General features: G+C 39.8%; 3 protein-coding genes across 8 annotated transcripts in view; 2 read left to right on the top strand and 1 right to left on the bottom strand.

Moving 5' to 3' along the window:
* si:dkeyp-113d7.10 (myoneurin) overlaps window positions 1–26,181 on the bottom strand; it is a 99,292-nt gene that overhangs the window by 28,804 nt on the left and 44,307 nt on the right. For 3 of the 6 annotated variants that reach the window (XM_056257801.1, XM_056257800.1, XM_056257802.1), the window contains exon 1: window positions 1,906–2,347. The exons of 1 other annotated variant lie outside the window; for it this stretch is intronic. In XM_056257801.1, coding sequence (XP_056113776.1) covers window positions 1,906–2,239 — 334 coding nt within the window. In that variant the 5' untranslated portion in view covers window positions 2,240–2,347. Of the gene's footprint in view, window positions 1–1,905; window positions 2,348–4,847; window positions 4,891–26,181 lie in introns of those variants that run through there. 2 more of the 6 variants (XM_056257804.1, XM_056257803.1) reach the window with 2 other exon arrangements.
* Window positions 19,529–23,065, top strand: prf1.3 (perforin 1.3). The gene is made up of 4 exons (XM_056257797.1): window positions 19,529–19,590; window positions 20,292–20,806; window positions 21,536–22,405; window positions 22,570–23,065. The coding sequence occupies exons 2-4, from the start codon at window positions 20,304–20,306 to the stop codon at window positions 22,868–22,870; spliced, it is 1,674 nt and encodes a 557-aa protein (XP_056113772.1). The 5' UTR covers window positions 19,529–19,590; window positions 20,292–20,303; the 3' UTR covers window positions 22,871–23,065.
* Window positions 25,530–26,181, top strand: part of stx1b (syntaxin 1B) — a 38,947-nt gene continuing 38,295 nt past the window's right edge. The window contains exon 1 of the mRNA XM_056257806.1: window positions 25,530–25,836. Within this exon, the coding sequence (XP_056113781.1) occupies window positions 25,807–25,836 (30 nt within the window). The 5' untranslated portion in view covers window positions 25,530–25,806. The remainder of the gene's footprint in view (window positions 25,837–26,181) is intronic.

Below are 26,181 nucleotides of genomic sequence, written 5' to 3'. Positions count from 1 at the left end.
GCTCAACAATTACAGATTTTTAGATTTTTTACAGATGACCAAACAAAAAAGTATTACAATTTAAGATATTTAACACAATATTATTTCTAGCAAATATAAAAATACATTTCTAAAAATAAAACAAAACCTGATCAATTTTAATTTTTGCAATGCACTTTTATATTTGCTATAAATATATCTTTTTTTCATTAAATGTTATGTTTTCTTAAGTTTTCAGTTCTCTTCACAAACATATGTCTTTACAAAAAGATTATAAAACAGGCTGCAAATTACACAGCTAATGTAACTCCATAAATTCATTTTGAAGGAAAACGATAGCAAACACTGCAAAATATTACTAATTGGTTTGTAGTTTTTTTTTAAACATTCCTTTTCTGATGCTCCCAAAACTGTCACCAGTCATTCTTGCATTGTCTGCAGATTTTGAATTTGCAACAATCACAAAATACATCAGATTATGTCAGCAAGGCATATAAAGTTTTTCAGTGACAAGCAACAAAGCAGTGGTTTCAAATGGCCTAGAATGATCTCACACTGACAGTAATGCTTACTGTTGAGTCCTGATGTTGACTTTAAGAAAGCCGCAATTGAAAATAAAGATTTACCTATTCAAATGCAATTTTGAACTGTATGGTAAGGTAAATGGAAATATCTGATATTTGACTCTAGTCTAGTGGTGTATCTATATCAAAGAAATTAAATGGGCATTGTTGAAAAAAACATATGCATTACCATAGCATGTTGACATGCAAAGCGTATCATTGGGCTCCTTTGTAATTTGGCCGCAGCCCCTGCTTTTGTAGAATGAAGACTCTCATGATAAACCCCCCCCCCCCCCCCCCCCCCCCCCCCCCCCCCAAACCCCAAACCCCAACCATGGATACCCTCCGCAGGGTCTGGAAGGTGTGGCTTCTTCTAACCACATCCATTGGCTAAAATGAAAGGCAAGGACACCCTCCCCATGGCTACCGTCACCGCAGTATGAAAAGCAGCGCTAAGGAGCAGCTCAACGACAGAAGCGTCATCACCCAAACCAGCCATTGGCAGCAGTCATAACAAGTCATCCACACTCCAAACATCAAACTGTCTGATGTGTACATGCCCACACAGGCCTGAGGACTGCTACGAAAGATTCATTTCAAAGACCAGACATCAAAAACTTCCTTAAATTATACGATTCCACTCAACAAAGACAAAACATTCTGTCTAAAACAATGGCTTGTTGTTCCCTTTAGTCTACTTAGAACAATTCTGCAGACTTGCACACTTCCTTCCACAGAGGATTTGGTTTTAAAAACAGCCCCTTAACTTAAACGACTTCTATGGATGAGTTTATCTAAATTGCTATCTGAACTTCAGCAAGAAAATAAATAAGTTAGACATACAAATAAGACTGAAATCCAGCTTTTACTATTAGTCATGTTTTTAGATCAGGGTTGCTGGTTTCTAGCTGATGGTCATAATTTGGTGCAAGCCGGTAGACCATCTTGGAACAGCAAGAAAACAGTTTAAGCTGGTTTTTGAAACATGATGTCTGGTAAACCAGCTAATGGCCAGCAAGAAACCAACTACACCATCTAAAGCTGGATTTTCCAACAGGGCATGGTTTGGATTTAACAACTGGGTAATTCGTGCCACGTTTCTGAAGGGGCGTTTAACCACAATTAGGGAATTGAAATTCATGGGTGCAAAAAAAAAAAAAATTAAGGGACTAAGTTTATTATGACTTCCTCCTTCCGTTCAAAATGGTGTTTACCCTTGTTTTTATAAACCTCGTCACTGCGTACCAAGCCATCGAGTCAGATTTGCATTGTACACATAAGCGCTTCAATAACATAGGTTATTGTACAATATATGAAAGGCATTTAGTTATTTTCTACTCAATAAAAACAGTTTTAGCCTTACCAACTGCTCGCCCTTTCTGCTCACGCCTGAGCGTTTCAGACTGATCGCCACATTCAGAGCTCTGACTGGGGGTGTGTTGCTTTGTTCCATCGTTCGCGTCTGTTTTTCTTTTAGACGCATTGCTTTTCCCGTTCCCTCTGTATTCTAGCTCCCGAGACTGAAGGGTTGCCCTTAAACGCTGATTTTCCTGCTCTTTGGTGGCTGTTTCCAATAGCATTGAATTCAAAGTGGCCCCAACAGTCTTGGTGATTTCCTGAACGGCGAGCTGCACAACCTGCTCCAGTGCGGACTCCAGCTGACCTTGGAAAAACGAAATGTAGAGGGACCCGTTCATGTTTACAACCGCTCCGTTGAAAGACCTTTGTCATTCTTCCTCTTCCCACCCCCCAAAATAGTGTTAAATATACAGAAGTCTCCCAGAACAACTGCCTAAAAAACCAACAGTTACCCCTTTCTCGAGAAACACATCGTGGGCATGTATACACCCCTTAGTAGGTTGTACCGTAATCTACACCGTGAAGACGCACAGGGAGTTAAAGTAGTCCACAAGCACATTAGAGGATCTTCCCTCAGACGACCACTTCGCCATTTTGCCCCCAATTTGAAAACGTCCTGCGCACATCACCCAGAAACAAGCCATGGCAAAACGCCGTTTCAACATTCAATAAAAGTAGTTTGATAAAGCCGTAAGTGGGTTTGTGCATCCGACGTTTTGTAGTTTTGGACTGAGGTCGAGGGGTGAGCATAAATGACCCGATCAATTTAAAACTCTTTAACGTTTAGTAGATTGTAGGTACTCGGTTATTGCCTATTATATCCAGTTATGCACTACTTTTGTCGCGCATGCTATTTCGATTTTCCAGCATATTGACTGCGCTCCTCTACTTTGATTACGGTAAACAGACGCTGCATGATCTAAGAGGAAAGCTGGGCGAGTATCATGGTAGATTACAGATTCAAACGCATGTTGTGGTGCATGGTGCGTTGAAATTGAGCTGCCTGCCAGCGTACTTTTCAAGATAAATAGTGTTTTTGTTTTTTTTGTTTTTATTGCATAAGAAACATGATTTTGAGAAAATAAATCCATGGTTATTATGATGTAATTATTTAGTATTATGACCACGCCCACAAACATTTGAGATAATAGAAAAGTTCATGATGTCTTCTTTAAGGTGCAGTATGATGCTGGACTTACAGTGGACAAAAGCATATGACTGAATCTGCAAAATGTTCAGTTAGGCTACTGGAGCCATTGTAAAAGTCACTCATTCATTACTTCCACAAGCAAAATATGTCTGCTCTCTTGAGGCGACCCGCTTCATGTTAAACTAAAACAAACAAACGTTTATGACTGCAGTCTTCATCTCCTGTAAATGTTCATCATTTTCAAGTGTTGTTTTGTGTAAAACCTTTTAAATGAGTTTTTGAAGATGTAAACGGCAGGAAAAGAGCTGCCTTGTCGTGCATGCGATCTGTGGCCAGAAATATACCACAGCCCCGGTTCCTGTTCCTACTAACTGCAGAGTGCAGAGGAAGAAGACTGCGGGACTCACACCAACAGTGTTACTAAACTGTCTGGTCTTATAATTGGGCAAAGCGAGACATAAAGATAATTTTAGGTCTTCTTTCTGAAATAATGTACAGCTTCTGTACACAGGATCATAATCATTATTCAATTATCAATTGTAACCTATACATAGGCCTATTGTTCATATGTTTTCCAGATGAGTTTATCTAGAGTGAGCTTTTGAGAAAACTGATCCTCCATTGGGGACACAATTTTCGAAATTCACTGTTTTGCAATTTTAAACAGTTTGCTTTTCCACTTTTCTTTTTTTTTGGTTAGCAGGTTAAGTCCCATTCATGCAGTATTGAACCATTAAACTTTAATTTAAGGATTAAAGTCAGATGTTTATCACAACCGTTCTTGAAAAGTCTTTAGTTTAGTAGTACAAGTGACAGCACAAAACAGTTATTTATGAGTACAAACATATTCATATCCTATTTTAACACGACAGCTGTAGGCTATAACATTAGAAATAATGCCGTTTGAAAGCTACGACTACGTTTGAAAATACATTTCAACCCATCATTTTTATACATTTCAACAATTTTTTTTTTTTTTTTGGTCATTTTCTACTAGGAAAGTTTCTGAGGCATTTGAAGCAGTTAACAAAGCCTCAAAGGCATTCAATGATTCAATAGAATATTTATATAAATCATTTAAAATTGACAAATGAAGGATGGACCTATGTAGTAATTTATGAAATAATATTCTTGTTGTGGAAGTTTTGTGATGTCATTGCCTATAGTGCATGCAGATAAACCATGTAAGGAACAGGGCTTGTTACTATTGATGTGAATAGAGTTCAGTGATCAGCAGAAATGTACTCTATCATACCATGTGGGGGCCACATTTTACCATGATAATATATATATATTTCACTCTATTTAAACAAAACTCTGTTTCAAAGTCTGCAGCATGTTTCTTGTAAAGTATATGGCCTAATACAGCTAATTAATATGCTCTAAAAACAGCAGTTTTCAAACACCAGGGGGTGCAGTATGATAACTGTATCAAATAAAACACTGTTTTTAACTTGCTTAAAATCATCCATTTTGGCATGAGGCCTACAGTACCAGTAATTGCATTCAACATTTTCAGTGGAGAACAACAGAACAAAACAATGCCTTGTGTAATTAAAAGTAACCTGATTAGGGATTATATAAACAAGTTTACATTTTAAGACGTAAAAACAGCTGCTAGAGGTCAAGACTTCCAGTAAGCACAAGGTGACAATCGCTAGGTCAGCCTCTCATAGACCTTTAAATCGTTTATTTCATTATTGCAGTGCAACGTAGTGCAGTTTTATGCCAGTTGGGTGGTTTGGTCTGCTACCACACTGAGACCAGTTTGAGGATGAATCAAGTTGATATTTTACCTTGATGCTCCAAATAGGACAGTATATTCAGTTCTTACAGCCGTGCACTGAAATGACAAGAACATCCCAGAAAAACAAATTCAGAGCACTTCTCATGAATTAAACATGCAGAATGTCAAATAAACTTTTTTTCAGTAGAGGTGATACCTTGCTTTTTAAGTTTGAATAGCTATGTTATATGTGTAGATGTTTGCCTGAACAACCACTGGCTCTGCACCCCTATATCTAAACTCACTACTTCAGACATATGTGTCCTGGAGAAGCTTGCAGTGTGCAAGTGAACAGCACCTTGTGGTGCCATCTAAAAGAGGCACAAAATCACTTTCACGGACCTTTACCTTGACTGTTCCATGCTGGTGGAATGACCTGTCTTACTCAACCCGAGCTGCTGAGTCTTTAGCCATTTTCAAGAAACGGCTGAAGACGCATATTTTTCATCAACACTTGACCCATTAATATTAACACTATACCTATTTATATATATAAAAATAATAATCTTTTACTGGGAGTCACATGCAGCACTTGCATTTTGTTGCCCTAAATGTATTGTAGATGATTTTGAAACCTCCCGATAATATGAGCAGTGGAAAATTATAAGTGATCTAGGGGCTTTTTACTGCAGATGCCATTGGAAACACGGTAAGTCTATCCCTCACAGCCTCACTTTCATACCTGTCATGGCTGCTCTGAATACGGTGTATTGCAGTGGTGAATTAATGACAGGTGATGAGGTGGAATACTGTGCTGCGGGTATGACGTCAGAACCCGGAAGCCTAATTTGCCGCTGGTTCCTTCGAGATTTTCTTATTGGGTGTTAAAAATGGGTTTTTCAGTTTATGAGTAAAATAAAACCTGTGGTAAACACAACTTTACGATACTTTCACGTTTTATTCTACAATGTACACTGCACACACTCACACCCCAAGCTGTCCTATCTAGTTACTTATTAGAAACATACATTTGCAAAAATGAATACAACAGCTTCAAAATGAGTATTTTCACTATGGGTGTGTGTAATTTACATTCTAGAACAAAACAAAGTATGTTTACACAGGCTTTATTTTACACCTAAATCAAGGAAAATCTAGAAGGAACCAGCTGAAAATTAGTCTTCTGGGTAGTAATTACTCCACAACCGCTAAAAAAGTACATTCTATATAGTTTGAATCTGAATAACCTGGACGTAGGCATGTTGCCCTTATCACATGACCTACAGTGTCACCGCTATTCACAAATCCTCTCCCGTGGCCTCATGGGATAGTAAAGTATCAATATGCACACTTCAGAATCTCCTTGGAAATACTCTTTTTTGAGTACTGTGAATTCGGACATACACAGTCACATACTGTTTTTCGCCAATTATATAGTAGGTAAATATGCAATTTTAGATGCAGCCCAGCACTTCATCCGTGCGCAAAATTACCAGTTGTACTATGGTGAAAATGCAGCGAATGAATATTAATATGGCTACCTTGCTTCGTAACATAATGCAGGCATTCATGCCACCTATTTAATATTCATAACCCCAAACCTTCCCCATAGTAGAATTCGTAAATTCACAAGCAGTAGCTACGGCTCCTTCTCAGCCAGTCATTTAGGGATAGTGATCTAACGTATCGTTACGTTATTATTAAAATTCATGAGCCAAGTCATGGATAGAAGAATACCACTGAGGCTGAGAAACCATCACATCTTATCATATTATCATGATAATGACCAGTCCAACTCATATACTGAATATAGGGCCTACACAACTGTTTGAGTTTTGTTAATGCAATTTCAACCATTGATTGTGTTTTGTTATACATTCCATATAACATCAAAAATGTCCTGTCATGGTCATGGATTCATATTATATGTCTGTTTTCTACCAATGTTCTATGTGATTTATTTTCTAAGATTAAAAATATCCAGTAATTTAAAATAGAATTTCTATTGTTCCGTGTGAGGGCGAAACTTCTCCCATTGCATCCGCTGGTCGGAGAAAGTGGCAGTTCGAATTGACGACAATATGGACTTTTAAGGTAATCCGCTAACTAGATCTTTTTATCGTTGCTGTTTTATTCGATTTAAATATCTAAATGTTAGTTAGAAGAAGTAAAAAAAAACAAAAAAACTTTTAGGCTATCAATCTATACGATGGACATCGGTTATGCCCATCTTTGCTCGTTCCTTTGAATGTATCTTGAGTAAAACGGCTCTATATTTAACAAAGCACATATAAATGACCCGAACCAGAAGTGATGCGACCTGTTAAAGAATAAGGAAGTTTGTTGCGCATAACCCCAATTCGGCGAGTTGACCATCAGAAAGCTGCTTGGTTTAAAAGTGACTTCTGTGGCTATATGCAAACTATGCTTCAGGCATTGCAACACTACTGACAATGTGCTTTTTTGCATGCAAAATCTCACCAAAATGTCGCTAATGTGACCACACCTTTAACATTTTACTTTAGGGATTTGACAGCTTAAGAACAAGAATAATGCATTGTAGACTATGTGTATACTATTATGGGGCCCTTATTTAAAGCTTGAAAGCATCAATCCACATTCATTGTAATTGCATGGAAAAGTAATCAGGACAATTCCTCAAAATAGCCTACTTATTTACAGAGGAAATTAAGTCATGGGTTTGGTATGATTGGTATGAGGTGAGTTTTCAGCTCATACAATTGTCATTTTGGGTGAACAATTCATTTATTTGAAATAAAAACATTCAAATAAAGTAAAAACAATAAAGAATATAAAATAATAGAATTTTAATGGGAGAAAAAAAAATCTTGAGTGTACTCTTCGATTGAAAACCCCTGGGGCCCTGTGTCGCCACTTGCTGGTGTTGTGCCAAATCCCAGCCAGATTTAGGATTAGGTGTAAGGGTGGGGTTAGGATTAGGCAACCAGGTAGCAGGGCGGTAAAAATTTGGCAGGGAGTTCAAATTTGGCACAGGGACTGCAGTAGCATTGAGATGCAGCTTGGCAGGCATTTAAGATAGACTGCAAGTTTCTCCCTTCACTGCCGCTGCACTCAGTGACCTGTACGCGGGTCATAAATTGCAGTACAGAATGCAAATCATCAAGCCCTACTGCAGCAGTGCGCTCCACACAGCCTAGCAATCAATTCAATGGTGTGTTAAAGAAAAAGTTCAGCCAAAAATGAAACATTTGTCATCATTTAGGAACACAAACCAACATGCCAACGTTCCATTAGTCTATATGACTTGGCATTTTCTTCCTTTGTGTGATGTGCAGATGATACAAGTTTGGAATGATAAAATTTACATGACAGACTTTTTATTTTTGTATGAGTTATTACCACATCTTGCATTGCTCAGTAAAGCTTGTATTCAGATCACAGGCCTGTCAGACCGAAGAACTTTACAACTGATGTAACATCTGGGTCGAACTCGGCTACGCTGCTGGTGTAAATGGGTTAACCCACATTCCACAGCAAGCGTTCATGGCCTAGATCACAATCGGGACTAAACCAAGATCTGATGCTGCGTGGCATATATATATTTTAAATGCACAATGGTCCCACAACGCAAATTGCTATTTGTGCCTTTAACAAAGTTTGTTCATTATAAATTGGTCAAATATGACTGAGTACTAATTTAAAGTGGATTTCTGGTGTGCCAGAGGTACCGTGGCTGTTTTGATGGCTGGTTGGATGAACAAAAAACAGAAAGTGAGCTTCAGAATAAATTATTCTAATCACATAACGAGTTTTCTTTGCCATGATCAGTGGCAGAATGAAACCAATAGCGAAACCTTATTGTTCTTGAGGATCGGATGAAAAAATATCTTGTCTCTAAAACAATTTTATTTTAAGATTGTCAGAGCCCTTTTCATTTAACAAAACACATTGTTTTTTATTATTATTTAAAATCTTAATCTTATTTAATCCTAATTAGTTTCATTTTGAATAAATCAAGCTATTGTTTGGCTTCTCAGGTCTTCTTTGAAAAATATTGGACATAGTTGCTACCTCAAGTTTCTAGCTTGCATGAAACTGTTGTGTAGGAGAAAAGGGCTGAATACATCAAAATGTCATGATATCTGAAATAATAAACATTGAAATTCCCCTCAGAGTGGTTTGGTCTCTTCTGACGTACATTGATCTTCAGGTAGATGTTCTGAAGGGATAAAGTAATAAGCCACCAGAGCAGAAAGATACGTCTCTCTGGAGGAGTCAGCATGTTCCTCATCCCTCAAAAAAACATCAGCTGCATAATCAATCTGCAAAGAGTCAAGGTATTATTTCTGTCACTTCAAGTGACCTTTTTAAATATACCAGGTGAAAAATCTGTTATCGAACTCCTGGCAGGTACTTCATGGGCAAAGGTGGGTCATTTTGACTTTGGAAGGCGATCTGATTGCATTTTGATTTGAATTGCACTTTGACATAAAAAGCTGTGCTACATTTAGATACAAAATCTTCCAGGGAGTCAAAAACAATTTCACAATCTCATTAAAACACATATAATGCATAAAAACGTATGACCTGGTTGCAGTTTGACACACACAGATGAGCCAAAACATTATGACCACTAATATGCTGTTGTTCCTCAACATGCTGCCAAAACAGCGTTGACTTGTTGAGGCATGGACTCTACAAGGCCTCTGAAGTTGTCCTGTGGTATCTAGTATCTGGATGTTAGCAGCAGATCAATCAAGTCCTGTAAGTTGCGAGGTGGAGCCACCGTGGATCGAACTTGTTGGTCGAGCACATTCCACAGATGTACAGAATCTGGGGAATTTGGAGGCCAGGGCAACACCCTGTTCTTCATCATGTTCCTTATACCATTCCTGAACATTGGGTCTCATTCATGAAACATTCGTAAATATACGAGTAAATATGCGAGTGATTTGCGCGTAAAGAGACCTTCACGAAAACTCTTCTCCTGATTCACAAATACTTCGTAAACATCAGATGTGATAGTGAAATGTGTGTGTGTGTTAATGAATTCCAATCAGTCGTAAATGGGACGCGCGTGCACGTTCATTCTCAATTATCATAAATCCCGCCCATTAAATCCGACTGACAACTATATATGGGCATCATATTATGACATGAATGCGAATGAAAAAAAAAAAATCTCAGATGCAGAAATTGAAGTTTTATTATCAGAAGTTTATTCAAAACGCCACATTTTATTTTCAAGCGTACATAGTGGCGTATCGGGTCCTAAAAAAAGGAAGCTTGGCAGCATATTACAGATGCAGTTAATGGAGTTTCATCTGTTAATCGAACATTCCCAGAAGTGAGAAGAAAATGGTTCGACATTAAGCTTGAGAGCAAAAAACGAATTAGTTCACTAATTAAAAAATAGCATTCAAACTGGAGAAGGACCGCCATCGCAGATGCTATTACTGGCTCTCATAATAAGAAAAAACGTATGTAATTACTATATATAATATTTTTTCAAAATGCTGTCTAAATATGTACCCGATTAAGGTGAATTAAAATGCAGCCTTATTAATGAGCAAAACGTTCGGGTGTTAAGCGCACTATTTACGCGTGGCTGGGAGCAGGTGTAGATTTCTTGTGTACCAACTAACATTTGGAAAATACGAACATTTTAATGAATCCGAAAATTTACGCCAGAACCACTTTACACACGATTTACACAAAAATTTGTTCTGCTCGTGTTTCATGAATGAGACCCAATGTGTGCAGTGTGACAGAGTACATACCCCACTGAAAGAGGCCACTTCCACTAGGGAACACCATTGTCATGAAGGGGTGTACCTGGTCTGCAACAATGTGGCGCGTGTCAAATTGACGTCCGCATAAATGGTCGGGCCCAGGGTTTCTCAGCAGAACACTGACCAGAGCATCACACTCCCTCCACCGGCTTGTTTTCATCCCCCAGTGCATCCTGGTGCCATCACTTCCCGATGTAAACGATATACACGTAAATGTCGTTAACGTAAATGGGACTCATCAAACCACACAACCTCTATCCACTGCTCCAAGGTCCAATTCCGACGCTCACGTGCCCATTGTGCCGTTTTCGGCAGGGGACATCATAGGCACTCTGGTTGGCCGTTGGGTACTCAGCCTCATATGCAGCAAAGTGTGGTTGTGACACATTCCTCACCATCATTCAAATTTTGTGTGACTTGTGCCACAGTAGTTATGTTGGCTCGGAAAAAACGGGATAGCCATTGTTGCTCTCGTGCATCGGTGAGTCTTTTGAGTGCCCACCCTGTTGCCAGTTTGTGATTTGTTCCTCCTCAGACCGCTGTTGGCAAATTCTCACCACTGCTGCTGACCAGGAGCGACACCACAAGCCTTGCCGTTTCAGAGATCCTCTGACCCAGACGCCTTGCCATAACAATCTGGCCCTTGTCAAAGTCACTCAGATCTTTATTCCTGCCCATTTCTCCTGCATCCAACACACTGATTACAAGAACTGATGGTTTGCTTAACATCTAATCAACCCAAACCTTAATATGTGGCCTTGTTATGAGATGGTCAATGATTTTCGCTTCACCATGTGACCGGTCATAATGTTTTGGCTCATCTGTGTATAGAATGAATAAAAACATAACAAAAGTATGCAAATCCATGTTAAACAGCAACATGTTTTTGTAAAAGACCTTTAAAAGGTATTCAAAGAGGTGAGTGTTTTTAAAAAATTTTATTAATAGTGTTTTGCAGCTCCTTCCATGCCCAAGAAGCATAAAAAGAGAAAGCAGTTTTACCAAATTCTGACTGCACCCTGGGGACTTAATAAATGTGTAGATTTAGAACTATAATGGCTGCTATAATAAGATATATAAACAGTGCAATTGAATAAATGTGAAATGGTTGAAACTAAAAAGTCAAAGCCTAATGGTTTTTGAGTGCTTTGATGTATTGTTAAAGAGGAACAGTGGTTTACACCATTTCTGCAGACATTGCAGATGAGGTGTGAAGAACTTCTGTTTCGCTCTAAAAACGTTTAGTCAGTTATTCACCCCACATTTATGAATGCTGATACATCGAATACTTGCACCAAATGAAGTTGGTCTAGAACACACTAAGATCTTGATATGATAAAAGTCATTACATGTGAGAATTAGCAACGCCCAAGCGTCCACAAGAAATATCGCCTTGATCCTCTTCACATAGATTTGATGTTGTATACTAGTAAACCTGCACATTTACTGTGAGGTCCAAAAATGTGTGAAATCGTATACATGGTTGGGTCATTTCTCTAAAATCCCTGAGTGCAGAGTACAGAGACTGACTCTTTCCAATTGTCTTGGTAGGAATTTTCATTCAAGTTAGATAACCAATCGAGCACAGATCCAGAGATGCCAATCTCAGTGTGTTCTGACTATTTAAGTAGTCATTTAATTTTGGGTTAATTTAATTGGTTAAGATGCATCATGTGACTTAGGTTAGAGGTCGTGGTGGCCATCTTAGTTTTCACTTCACAACAGCAGTGATGCAGCAGCAGATGTCTCTCTGATAAAAGCTATATTCTTCTGTTATTTCATGCCAAAGAGGCCATCGTCTTTTCACAAATAATTACGTTGTGGGACTGAAGATTTCAAAGTAAAACACCGAAAAAGAACTTCTTTGGTTTCGACTTTTTCTTCAACCCTCATCCTGTTTAACTATCTGTTGAAGTGCAACCTACTTGCATCAGGGACAGAATAGTGAAAAGACGAAGCTTCAATCCAATGGAAAGACGGAATCTCTTCATTCAAGCTACAGAGTCTGCTCTCAAGTGAATGATCTCCTCATATCTCATTTCTTCTGCATCATCTCAGTCTTGAACTGTGAGGTAATATCTATGCATTATATGTCATGGAGGGTGAGAGAAAATCAGAGATTGAGGAGATACTGAAAACTAGATCTGTTGTTACACGTTCGACAACGTCATCTAAAAGGTCTAGTAGGACATCAGCTAGCATGGCTGCGGCTAAAGCACGAGCTAGAGCTGAGGCAGAGCGTACACGTGCATATTATGTCAAGAAAGAAACTGAAATGAAAGTAGAAAAAGTTCGCATGGAAGGCAGTCTTTCAGCGTTAGAACATGAAAAGGAGGCTGCTGCCGCTATGGCCGAGGCAAGAATATTAGAGGAGGCTGTAGAGAGCATGGAGGAAGGCAGTTATCGTTCACATAGCCCGATCGCTCCTGCTGCAGACCCTGTGCAGCGCACCAGTGATTATGTGGAGCAGCACTCAAATCACTCCATTGTTGTTCCTCCTGAGGAAATAAGTTTAGCCACTCCACCTGTTGATTTCATAAACATTTACGAAAGTGAAAACAACCAGTTAACGGAAAGTTCTCAAAGGAGTGTGCCACCTGATTTTGTTGAACAGGTCAATGATTCAGTCTCAAAGCCTAACGCTATCAAGATTGAAAAGCCTCAGTCTGCCAAGTACAGTCCAGTCAATTACTGGCCCCTTCCACAGACATACAATGCCGGCGCTCATATGCAGTCTCCTTCCCACGGAGAAGTTGAAATGAGTGATTTAGCAAGGTTTCTCGCCCGTCGTGAGATCATTAGTTCCGGGCTCACAAAATTTGACGATCACCCAGAAAACTACTGGGCTTGGAAATCTTCTTTCTCAAATGCCACCAGTGGGCTCAAACTCACTTCCAGTGAACAGTTGGACTTATTGATTAAGTGGTTAGGCAGTCGCTCATCAGAATATGTGAGACGCATCAGGTCAGTGAATATAAGGTATCCTGACGCAGGGCTTAAAATGGCTTGGGATCGTTTAGAGGAGATGTTTGGATCCCCTGAGGTGGTTGAGAAAGCACTTTTTGACAAAATTGAGAAATTTCCAAAAATCAATAAACAAGATCCTCTGAAATTACAAGAGCTCGGAGATCTGCTAAGCGAGATTCAGTCTGCTAAAGCTGAAGGGTACTTGACAGGACTTTCTTATCTGGACACCTCCAGAGGAGTCAATCCCATCGTGGAGAAGCTGCCTTACCACCTTCAAGAAAAATGGATTTATCAGGGTTCTGAGTACAAAAGGAAGTACAATGTTACCTTCCCTCCATTCTCCTTTCTTACTAACTTTGTCTGTCAGGAAGCACGTGCTCGAAACGATCCTAGCTTTAGCATTAGTGCAGTCAGTACAACCCAGATCAAAGCAGAGCCGTTGGTTAAAAGACAATTGCAAAGAAGGATGGCTGTGTCTACCCACAAGACGGGTGTAACATCGTCAATCGGATTTCTTTCCACAAGAAATTCCGATAATGAACCTATTGATGTAGAAAAGCAGTGTCCTATACATAAAAACAAACCTCATCCTCTGAGACGTTGCCGTGGTTTTAGAGCAAAGACTCTAGAAGAAAGGCAAACCCTGCTAAGAGAAAACGGTGTGTGCTACAGGTGCTGTGCTTCGACGGTTCACTTGGCAAAGAACTGCAAGGCAGTAATCAAATGCAATGAATGTGAGAGCGACCGACATGTGTCCGCACTACATCCTGGTCCTCCACCGTGGACCATCAAAGACCCCTCATCAGATCATGGCGGGGAGGAGGATAAAAGCCCTTCTCCTAATGTAACTTCACAATGCACAGAGATTTGTGGAGACAATCCAATACCCAAATCATGCTCTAAGATATGCCTGATAGGAGTATATCCTGAGGATCATCCAGAAATTATGGTGAAGGTGTACGCAGTGCTCGATGAGCAAAGCAATAGATCTCTAGCTAGACCTGAGTTTTTCGATCTATTCAAAATAAAAGGAACAGAGCATCCTTACACTCTTCGAACTTGTGCTGGTGTAACAGAAACTTCAGGAAGGAGAGCCACTGGGTTTCAAGCTGTATCTATGGATGGAAAGACACACGTGTCACTCCCAACACTTATCGAGTGTACTTATATGCCTGACGACCATTCTGAGATCCCATCTCCCACCGTTGCACACCAGTTCCCTCACTTGAAATCTATTGCTCACGAAATACCAGAGATAGATCCATGTGCTAAGATACTGCTTCTCTTAGGCAGAGACATCATCCAAGTCCACAAAGTGAGGAAACAGCTCAATGGTTTGAACAATTCACCGTACGCCCAAAAACTCGACTTTGGCTGGGTGATAGTGGGAAATGTCTGCTTGGGGTCAGCACATAAACCTAGCACAGTTGACGTGTTCCGCACAAACATACTTTTCAATGGACGTCCAAGCATATGTGAGCCTTGTCCTAATAAGATACAGGTGAAAGAGAAGCTAAGCAGTAAAGATCATGCCATCTCTTTACATGGCTGTCATTTTTACCCATCCACCTGCCCTGAGTACTTGCTGGGAAACACGATTTTCGAACAGACACAAGACGACGAAAAGATAGCCCCTTCCATTGAAGACCGAACATTCATGAAACTGATGGACAAGGAAATGTTCATTGACAGCTCTAACAGCTGGGTGGCACCTCTTCCTTTCCGAATTCCGCGCCAACAGCTACCCAACAATAGGGACCTGAGTTTGAAACGTCTCTTGTCACTCCATCAGACACTAAGGAAAAAGCCTCAAATGCAGGAACATTTCATCACATTCATGCAAAGGATTTTCGATGCAGGTCATGCAGAATTAGCTCCACCTGTGAAGGAAAATGAGGAAGTGTGGTACTTGCCTATATTCGGTGTCTATCACCCTCGCAAGCCAGGACAGATCAGAGTTGTTTTTGACTCTAGTGCACAGTACAAAGGCCTTTCTTTGAATCAAGTGCTTCTCTCAGGACCTGACCTGAATAACACCCTGCTGGGTGTTTTGCTGCGTTTCCGTAAAGAAGCAGTCGCATTTACTGCTGACATTGAACAGATGTTCCATAGCTTTGTGGTGAGAGAGGATCACCGCAACTTTCTCCGCTTCTTGTGGTTTGAGGACAATGACCTCTCTAAAGATGTCACGGAGTATAGGATGAAGGTCCATGTTTTTGGGAATAGTCCCTCTCCTGCGGTAGCAATCTATGGACTTCATCGTGCAGCTCAACATGGAGAACTTGAGTTTGGGAAAGACGCAAGAGCCTTTGTGGGGCGTAATTTTTATGTGGATGATGGCCTGAAATCAGTTCCCACAGCCGAGGAAGCAGTTGATCTGTTGAAAAGAACTCAGGAGATGCTAGCAAGTTCCAACCTGAGGCTTCATAAAATAGCATCTAACAGTCCTGCTGTAATGAATGCCTTTCCTGTGGAAGATCATGTGAAAGACCTCAAGGATCTCGATCTGGAAAAGGACACTCCACCTATTCAGAGGAGCCTTGGTCTGAGCTGGAATCTTAAAACAGACACTTTCACTTTTCGTGTTGATGCAGAGGAGAAGCCTTTTACACGTAGAGGTGTCTTAGCAACTGTCAACAGCGTTTTTGACCCTCTTGGATTGGCAGCACCTGTTACAATACAAGGAAAGTTCCTTCTTCGTGACCTGACAGCAGACACCAAAGACTGGGATGCCCCTCTACCAACAGACAGAGAAGCTGAATGGGAGGCTTGGAAACACTCTTTGCAGGATTTGGCTCAATTTGAAATACCCAGAGTGTACTCAAAGGTTTCGCTATCTTCAGCACAAAGGAGAGAAATTCATGTTTTCTCAGATGCTTCGACAAAGGCAATTGCAGCAGTAGCCTACCTGAGAGTGATGAATGACAATGGATCATGTACTGTAGGGTTTGTGCTAGGCAAGGCTAAGCTTGCTCCACAGTCTGCTAATACTGTACCTCGATTAGAGCTTGGAGCAGCAGTCCTGGCAGTAGAAGTAGCAGAACTCATTCAAGATGAGATAGATATTACTCCAAACGCTGTAGAATTCTATTCCGACAGTAAAGTAGTGTTGGGGTATATTCAGAACCAAACCAGACGGTTTTACGTATACGTGAGTAATAGAGTCCAGCGGATTAGGAAATCTACAAGGCCAGAACAGTGGCATTACATTTCCACAAGTCAAAACCCAGCTGATCATGCAACCCGCTCAGTGCCCGCCTCAGACTTGAAAGATTCCGCATGGCTTTCTGGGCCTGTGTTTCTTTCTCATCCTGATTCAGAGCGTCTTGAAGACAATCCATCATACAATCTGATTGACCCTGATTCAGATGTGGAAGTACGCTCTAATCGTACAGATCTTACACCCCATGACTTTCCTGTCAAACTTGGCTCACATCGCTTTGAGCGCTTTTCGACCTGGAAATGTCTCCTACAAGCTATATCCAACTTAATTCACATCATACATTCATTCAGACCTGAAACTGAGTTAGCAAGTACCTGTACAAAATGGCATCTTTGTGACAAAGCACTCCCAGAGGAACTTTCACAGGCAAAAGTTGTGATATTGCAATGTATCCAACGGGAGAGCTACTGTGTTGAGTTTGTTCGTCTTTTTGAAGGAAAGGAAATCCAAAAAACCAGTGGACTGAGAACTCTGAACCCCTTCATTGACCAAGATGGGTTACTGAGAGTAGGTGGCAGACTCAAGCATGCTCCTGTAGAACAAAGAGAAAAGCATCCTGTTATCATTCCTGGGAAAAGCCACATAGCCCTTCTCATCACGAGACACTTTCATGAGCGGGTCAGACACCAAGGTCGCCTGTTTACTGAAGGTGCAATCAGAAATGCAGGATTCTGGATCGTCGGGGCGAGAAAACGCATTCATAGTGTGATTCATAAATGCATCATCTGTCAGAAACTCAGAGGACGAGTCGTTGAACAGAAGATGGCAGATCTTCCTCCGGATCGACTTGCCACTGATCCACCTTTCACTTATGTCGGTCTTGACGTCTTTGGGCCCTGGATGGTCACCTCTCGCCGCACTCGGGGTGGCTTGGCAAACAGCAAAAGATGGGTACTCATTTTTACCTGTTTGAGTATTCGAGCAGTGCACTTTGAGTTGATTGATTCTCTTGATGCATCCACCTTTATCAACGCCCTCCGACGCTTCTTTGCCATAAGGGGTCCAGCAAAACAAATCAGATCAGACTGTGGCACAAATTTCAAGGGTGCTTGTAAGGAGCTGGGAATGCTTGCAGAGGAGCCTAGTTTTAGGAGCTACTTGAATGAGGAAGGGTGTCGTTGGATCTTTAATCCCCCTCATGCATCCCATATGGGAGGAGCTTGGGAGCGACTTATCGGAGTTGCACGTCGCATACTAGACTCCATGCTGCTTCAAAACAGTCACTCTCATCTCACACATGAAATGCTGGCAACATTCTTGGCAGAAGTTTCTGCAATTATGAATGCAAGACCTCTCGCACCAATCTCAAGTGACCCAAATTCACCCGCCCTGTTGACTCCAGCCACTCTTTTGACTCAGAAACTTGGTGTTTTGTCTCCTCCTCCAGGGGACTTTGAAAATGATCTTTGCCGCCAGAAATGGAAGCAAGTTCAACAACTTGCCAGCAAATTCTGGGAAAGGTGGCGACGTGAGTATCTAGTCCATCTTCAAAGTCGCCGAAAATGGCACACCAACCAGCCTAACATCAGGGAAGGAGATATTGTACTTATGAAAGATGCTCAAGTGAAGAGGAATGACTGGCCGATGGCTCTTGTCACTAAGGTCTTTCCAGGCGATGATGAAAAGGTCAGAAAAATTGAAATCAAGGTCACCAAGGATGGGAAGTGTAAAACTTATCTGAGACCTGTGTCCCAAGTGATTCTTCTTCTATCATCAAAAGAACAGAAGGAATAATGTTCTACAGAACTGTTGCATTGTTAGTAATGGTATTTTTTAAATACCAGACGGGGAGTGTTCTGACTATTTAAGTAGTCATTTAATTTTGGGTTAATTTAATTGGTTAAGATGCATCATGTGACTTAGGTTAGAGGTCGTGGTGGCCATCTTAGTTTTCACTTCACAACAGCAGTGATGCAGCAGCAGATGTCTCTCTGATAAAAGCTATATTCTTCTGTTATTTCATGCCAAAGAGGCCATCGTCTTTTCACAAATAATTACGTTGTGGGACTGAAGATTTCAAAGTAAAACACCGAAAAAGAACTTCTTTGGTTTCGACTTTTTCTTCAACCCTCATCCTGTTTAACTATCTGTTGAAGTGCAACCTACTTGCATCAGGGACAGAATACAGTGCGAAGGTCAGCGGTCTGCAATTTAATGCATTAAATAGAGCAGACAGAGAGAAGACTGAATCAAGACTGATATCAAATCTTGATTAGTATGACCCTGCAGTGTGAGCTTCACTAGTAGAAGACATGATTCATTTGCAGTAAGTGCACCTCACTGCCATAGAGAAATACAGGCTACAATACAAAACCTAGTTTTAAAAGTGTTCTCCTGCTTACCGTTACAGCTAGGATGCTGTTATGTTTTATTGTTTCATGTCTTTATCTCATATTGAAAAATCTTTAACAATTTAGATTTTTTTTATTAGCAGTCATCAAGAAAAAGCGCAACGGAATTTCTGAAATTAAGTTACAGAAGTGTTATTTATTTTTATTGACTGCATTGTAATAGATGGCCTGAGAAGAGTGTAAATAAATCTATTCCTCACAGGCTATGCTGGTTGCAAAAAAAAAGTGTTACAATTTGTTCAGAATCAGATATTTTCTAATTTCTTTTAACTGTAAGAGAGCGAAGAATTCTTTGTTGATACCCATAAAGATGTTACAAAAGATGTTAAAAGTGTGCTCGTGTCTCTGTGTTGGTGTTGTTGAAAAAAAGTGTGAAGGTAACACATAACTGGTGTTTAACACATATACCCCCCTCCCTCCTAACTTTTTTTCTAACATTGGGGTTATTTAACCTAATCGTCTGCTCTACCAAAGCTGTTAAGAAAACATCTCAACTAGGTAAATGTCAATTGTTTGCTTGGTATTTTCATATTTTGTATAGGAATTATAAATCGTAAACTATTAATCTTTCTGTAAATGCTTAAATGTATATGTTTTTGGTACAATGTAAAAATAAATAAGTGTTAAATTAGAACACTTTAAAGAATTCTGATAAAGAAAATTAAATTTAGTATTTATTTAGGAGTTTAACAGGTCATGTTTTACTTGCATCAAAAGTTTGGACACTCTTTGAATGCTAAATGTTTCTTGTTATCTTTGGAACCTTTTAATCTACAGCCTTCCACTATAATAAATTGTACTATAAATACAATATTTACAGCCTGCATCCTTCTGGACATGATTTCATATGATTTTACTCCTTCAAAAATCATGTAAAAACAGATTTAGTAACAGTCTATGTAAGCAGAACACCAGAATTAGTATTTGACATAGTTATTGTTTAATTAGCTGTTACCCCAATGAAGAACAGACAGTTTTTCAGCATTGGTTAGTGATGGAAACTGAAAGACGATCAACTGACAAATTAAAACATTAGTAAACGATTTATAATGTATATATGGAAACACTTAGTTTGATATTTTGTTTTCAAATGTAAAGACTCTCAGACATTTTTACGTTAAGTGTCCAAATACTTCTTGATCAGTTATTCAATTTGAATAATGTGAAAAAGTATCTCCTCTCATTTTCCTCTCTTTCAGCCTGCAGTACAAATGGCTCCTCTTCTGTTGCTCCTCTTTCTTCCTTTTGCCCTCTGTTGTGAAACGATCCCCAACGAAGAGTGCAAGAAGCTTAATTTCGTGCCTGGGCATAATTTGGTGGGAGAAGGCTTTGACATTGTGCGGATGAAGACCACCGGAGCTTTTGTGGTGGATGTGCTTACCTACATGGATGGAGGAGGGCATGGAAACTGCACTGTGTGTGACAACTCACTACTCAACGAGAAACAGAAGGTGCCAGCTTCTGTGACCGACTGGCGCGTCAAGGTGGAGTGCCGTCACAGCCTCAGTACCAAGGTGTATGAATCGGCCAGCTCAGTTCTTAAGGAAACCTCCAATTCGCTCAGTCTCGGCTGGAAGGTTGGGCTGAGTGTGCCGCTGGTGGCAAGTACGGCTGTCGCTGGCACTCTTTCCGTGTCAGCCAGGTTTGCAAATACCCATTCAGCTCAAGACAAGTACTCCTTCACAGGCCACACCTTCTCCTGTCGCTATTACACGTAAGTGTGTGCACTCTCAAAAATAAAGGATCTTTATTATCATCATATTATTGGGAATAAGTAGAGGGGAAAAATGCAATTATTAAGAGTTTATTTAATGCCTGCATCTGTACTCATCCAATCAATGTGATTGACCTCATAAATATGCAAATCATGACATTAGGCCAGGGTTTATAAAGGTACCGTGTGAAATTTCAAAACTTGACTACCCAGGATTAACTATGAAAGATCAATTATAAACTCTGTGGAAGTGTGCTTTTTTATTGCACTGTAAAAACATAAAAGAGTTTCTAATGAGAAATAGTCACATTGTGAGATAAAAAGTAGAAATTTTTGACAAAAATGAAAACAAGGCTGTGAGGGATAGAAGAACAGCATGTTTAATGGATTGTACTTTGGTTTAACAAAATACCAGCTGACGAAACCCTACAACATTTCAGTAGATAAAATCTCCATGAAACAGTTTGGAAAGTTGTACAAAAAAGAAGTGTGATCTAGGAACTTTATCCAGTGCTTGCCCTTGACACTGTAAGCCAATCCCTCACAGACTCGTTTTCATCCGCCTAAAATTCAACATGGCGTCTAACCTAAGGTCAATATAGTCACAATTACCTTTTTTTAATTGTTTAACTCTATGGCAGAAACAGGCTTTCATATTGAACAGTGTGATTCGTGTTATGTTACATTAGATTACTAACATGAAAATCTTTTTTTATTTCCTTTCATCAGATTTCGTCTTCAAGCTAGTCCTCCAATGACCAAAGAATTTGCCGGTTCTATCAGTTCACTCCCTGCTAAATATGACAGCAAGTCAGAAGATGCATACAACCATTTTATTTCTATCTATGGAACACACTTCTTGCGGGGAGTCGACCTGGGCGGCCACGTAAAGTCAACCACTGCTGTGAAGACCTGCCAGATTTCCATGTCAGGTCTGACAGTACACGACGTGAGCATCTGCTTATCGAGAGAAGCGTCTGTCGTCATTGAGGGTGTGAATGTGAGCGCACAAGCAGAATTCTGCGCAGCCAGGCAAAAGAAACTGGAGAAGAAAAGCAGCTTCAGTGGCTCCTTTACCGACCGCGTCACTGAAATATTGGGCGGCAACGGTGAGCAGCAAGACATCCTCTTCAATCCGAGCGTCAATAATGGTTATGGCGTGTGGCTCAAGTCACTGAAGAAAATTCCTGGAGTGGTGTCCTACAGCTTGAGCTCATTGCATATGCTCGTGAATAATGACCCGGTTAGAAAAGCCAGTCTGCAAGCTGCCATCAGCAAATACATCACAAAAAACGCAATATCAACCGCTTGCCCCTCCAGTTGCAAAGTGGGCCAGCGTGACAGGAATTGCGCATGCAAATGCAATGGTCATCAAAAAGTTGATAATAACTGCTGTCCGAGTCAGCCAGGAGTGGCCACCTTGAAAGTGACCGTGAAGAGTGCTGAGGGATTATGGGGCGACAGGTTCTCTAAAACTGATGGTTATGTTAAAGTGTTCTACGGAACTCAAAAGGCTACAACCCCTGTGATTAAGAACAACAACTTTCCTCAGTGGAACTACCTGTTCGATGTTGGAACTGTGGATCTGAATCAAAAAAAGTGAGTAATAACTGTATATTCTCAAACTACGTTTTCATAATCAAAGTTTCAGTTTCTGCAGCAATCCTGTAGATGCTTTCAAAACATGATCATGCTCTTAAAAATCTGTAAACTTTCATGTTGTAAAAATTGCACATCATGTTATGAACATCCTCTTCTTACAGGGAGTTAAAATTTGAGGTGTGGGACCGTGACAACCGGTTTGATGATGATCTTTTGGGAAGGGAATCTTTTATCCCACAGCAAGGCAACAATGTGCCGAAGAAGTTAACACTCAAGCACGGCTCTGTTTTGATTTTCTACACTGCAAAGTGTGGCCCAAGTCTTACAGGGTCATATTGTGAGAAATACGCTCCTACGCCAGGTGGTGATGGTATTCTAAATCATTACCAGCCATTTGGCAGAGAGCAGCCCATGGTGTTTAAAAAATCCAATGGCTTTACAAGAAATGTGTCTTTCCTGTAATACAACAACTGTAGAATGTAAGGATACTGTAAAATATGAATGAAGGGCCTTCTGAGATACCGCATGTATAAAAATTGTCATAAGCTTTTTTAAATATTTGGCAAAGATTCAGTGAAAATAGTTATCATAAATGAAATACCATTGACTTGATTTGTACACAAATTTTCAAAAGCTATTTTTTAATAGTCACTTTAAGAACTTGTATCTGAAATATTTTTATTTTTGATACATTTATTTTATCTGATTCTTAAAAAAAAAATCTCAATACATGATTTAATTGTATCATTTTATGTGTATCTTATAGAACCCGCAGACCGCAGTATTACATTTAAAACATGAATGCTTTCAGACTGATGCAATAAAAAAAACTTTCTTGAAAAAAAAAGTATATTTTGTCTCTATTTTTCACTTTAGGCTGCTTATTTCAATCCTTATAGTTGGTTTTTATCCTATTTTTTTTTTTTTTTTTTTTTGCTCGGTCAGTATAGTTGTGGGTTTTAGTTTGGTGGTCTGTAAAGTCCTTTGAAATAACTGAAATCATTTGGCAAAGTGATATGGAACTGTAAAGACCTGCTGGATCTACTTTAGCCGTGTGTTTCCCTGAAAATAATTGCACACCTTAGAACGTTCGTAAACCAATTAGATTCAAGCATTCAACAGCCCTGTAGTACATTTATAACACTTTCTATTTTATAACCTTCGCACCAAATTACAAAAAAATGACTGCCGCTATCGCTATTTTTTCCTCTTTTTTAAAGATGTGAAAACACTGTTGTGGAGGTTTTTTTTAGCTATTTGAGCAAATGGGAACAAAATATATATAGTCTCTCATTCAAGTTTACCCAACTATGAGGACTTCCGCTTCTGAGAAACCCGGAAATGTGAAAAGGGTCAATTAAAATGACAAATCTTTTTCCTGTGACTAAAGTCTTTCTGAACCAAACAGTGCCCCCTGTAGAAAAGATTATGCTTTACACAAGAAGAATCTCCTAAAGGCCTTCTGCTGTGTTCAGTTCAATAATTTAGGCCCAAGCCTCCCTAAATCTGCACGGTTTGTCATAATTACTATTGTTAAAGGCCTTATAAACATTCAATCTGAATTTAACAAACTTCATACACATGCATATTAGTGTTTGATGGAGTTTATAAATGAAAAGCCATGTGGTCAAATGCAAGTAATGTGATATGAACCACCAAATGCATAAACTGCAAGCGCTGGTGGTGCAGAGATGACTCACGAACATATTCAATGTCATTAAAACTGCAATGACATTAAATTAATATTTTGTGTATAGCCTAATGCACACATTTCTTCTTACAGAAACATTTGAACATATGTGCAAAAAAAAAAACAATGCAAAAAGTCATTTATTTTACTTGGACAAAACTGCTTTGTATATCTCTTCCCCTTAGATTGGGATGTCTTTGTCTAATATGGAGCCACTTGACACTCTTATGGCACTGGGATTAGCAAAAATAAGTTATATTCTTGACCATTATATACTTTAAAACCAGTTCCCGTAGTTCACATATCTGAGCTCTGCTAGTCCAGGACAGTGAACTGGGGCACAACGATGCACTGAAGATCCCTCCCACCCTGATCATTTGTTCCAGAAGCTTCCCTTTGGCAGATGTTTCAAGCAATCCAAACCAAGACCAACAGACAACCGCAGTGCAAACGCTGTATCCCTGCTCAACTCAACAGTTTAAGTTTAATGAACGTATTTACTTTTATAATGCATGTTCCTTGCCCTGCTCTTATGGTCTTTGTAATCTTTCATCAAAATGTAGCACTTCGTTCTTCCTATGAAACGACTTTCACAGATGCCATTTGGGTAATGGTTACCAATAATGGCCATAAGTCTTAAAAAAATGTTTTAATTAAATATTATTTAAATTATTATTATTAATACTGATGCTCATTATAAGAATTAATCCTCACATTAGAAACTTTCATAAGAAAAAATATTTTTATTAAGTTTATTTATTTTGCATGAAGATATGCATATCTTGGTAGGCTACTTGAATTTGTTAAAAAAGACAATAGGTGGTATTGCTCGTCATCACTCATTTTTGATAGATAAAATGAAGTCTCATTTTACATTTTGTTTACACACTGAACATTGTAGTTCTTTTGAAAATATGTAGTAAAAGAGGCTGCAATTCAGGTTGATTTTAAAAACACCTGGATCACTTTATCTGTTAAATTCCATACATTGCAGATTAATGTGTCGTTGACTATTAGCATGCATTTCTCTTTGTACACATCATAACAGTGACATTTGAGATTTGAGGTAAATTGTTACCTCACACCTATAGCTAATGGGGAATGAAAGAAAATCTGATTTTAAAAGTTTAAAATAGTATCTTTTTCAATGCGTCCTACCCCCTTTTCAATCCATTAGAATAAAACAGAACCGCATCGATTATTTCGTCAAGCCAAATAGAGGCTCCTGGTTTTGTATTCCGCTTAAAACAAACTACAGTTCCCTACTTATAATGGAGAACGTAGGTCAGTTACGCGCTGCGGAGACACGCAGTACAGCAAGCGAGCGGAATGGGGGAGGGGCAGCAGGTAAAGTGAGCCGGCGGCGCATGCGCAGAAGCGCTCCAGCCCTCTGCATCGCTCCCCTCCCCCCACCTCTTTTTTTTTTTTGCAGCATCAGTACCGCGTTCGGAATCGCATTCGTGTGCTGGAGTCAGAGCGCGCTGCGGGGCATCACTGCACCGCCACGGAGGACACACCATCACAGAACCGGGAACAGGGAAAAGGAAAAAAGGCGTGAAATAGTGCAGAGGGGAAGAACAGGGCGCTCTTTTTTTGAAATCACCGAAATCTGTGGGAAATTAAACAGGAGCCAGACATTCACTAATAATAAATACACGAACGCAGCGGACATCTCAAGCGATATTTTTGGCCAGCACGGCGGGGAAAAATGAAGGATCGCACGCAGGAACTACGAAGTGTAAGTCTTTATTTCTGATGCTTTATCGTTCATCTCCTCCCATATTGTCCGTCTCCTCACCGCAACCGGGCGTCAGCAGCTGACATCTCACTGCTGCTCGCTCACGGCTGAACATTTATGGGCATGGTACGGATTTCATACATTTTCCGATATTTTTTCTCCCTCTTATCTTTTTTCTTTATGCAATTACAAATGTAACCGTCTACCACATTACACATTGTGCTTTTAATAGCGGCTCTCACGCGAGCACTAGCTGTTCCATGTGCGATGGATCGATTTATCGATCAAATCCGGTTATATGGCGTAATTCGCGAAATGAGCCCCCATTAGCATGCACACAGACTA

This window comes from Rhinichthys klamathensis, unplaced genomic scaffold, assembly GCF_029890125.1.
Source record: "Rhinichthys klamathensis goyatoka isolate OS25496 unplaced genomic scaffold, OSU_Roscu_1.1 h1tg000144l_1, whole genome shotgun sequence".
Taxonomy (NCBI): Eukaryota; Metazoa; Chordata; class Actinopteri; order Cypriniformes; family Leuciscidae; genus Rhinichthys; species Rhinichthys klamathensis.
Note: the sequence above shows the minus strand (reverse complement) of the source record. Positions and strands in the feature narration are given on the sequence as shown.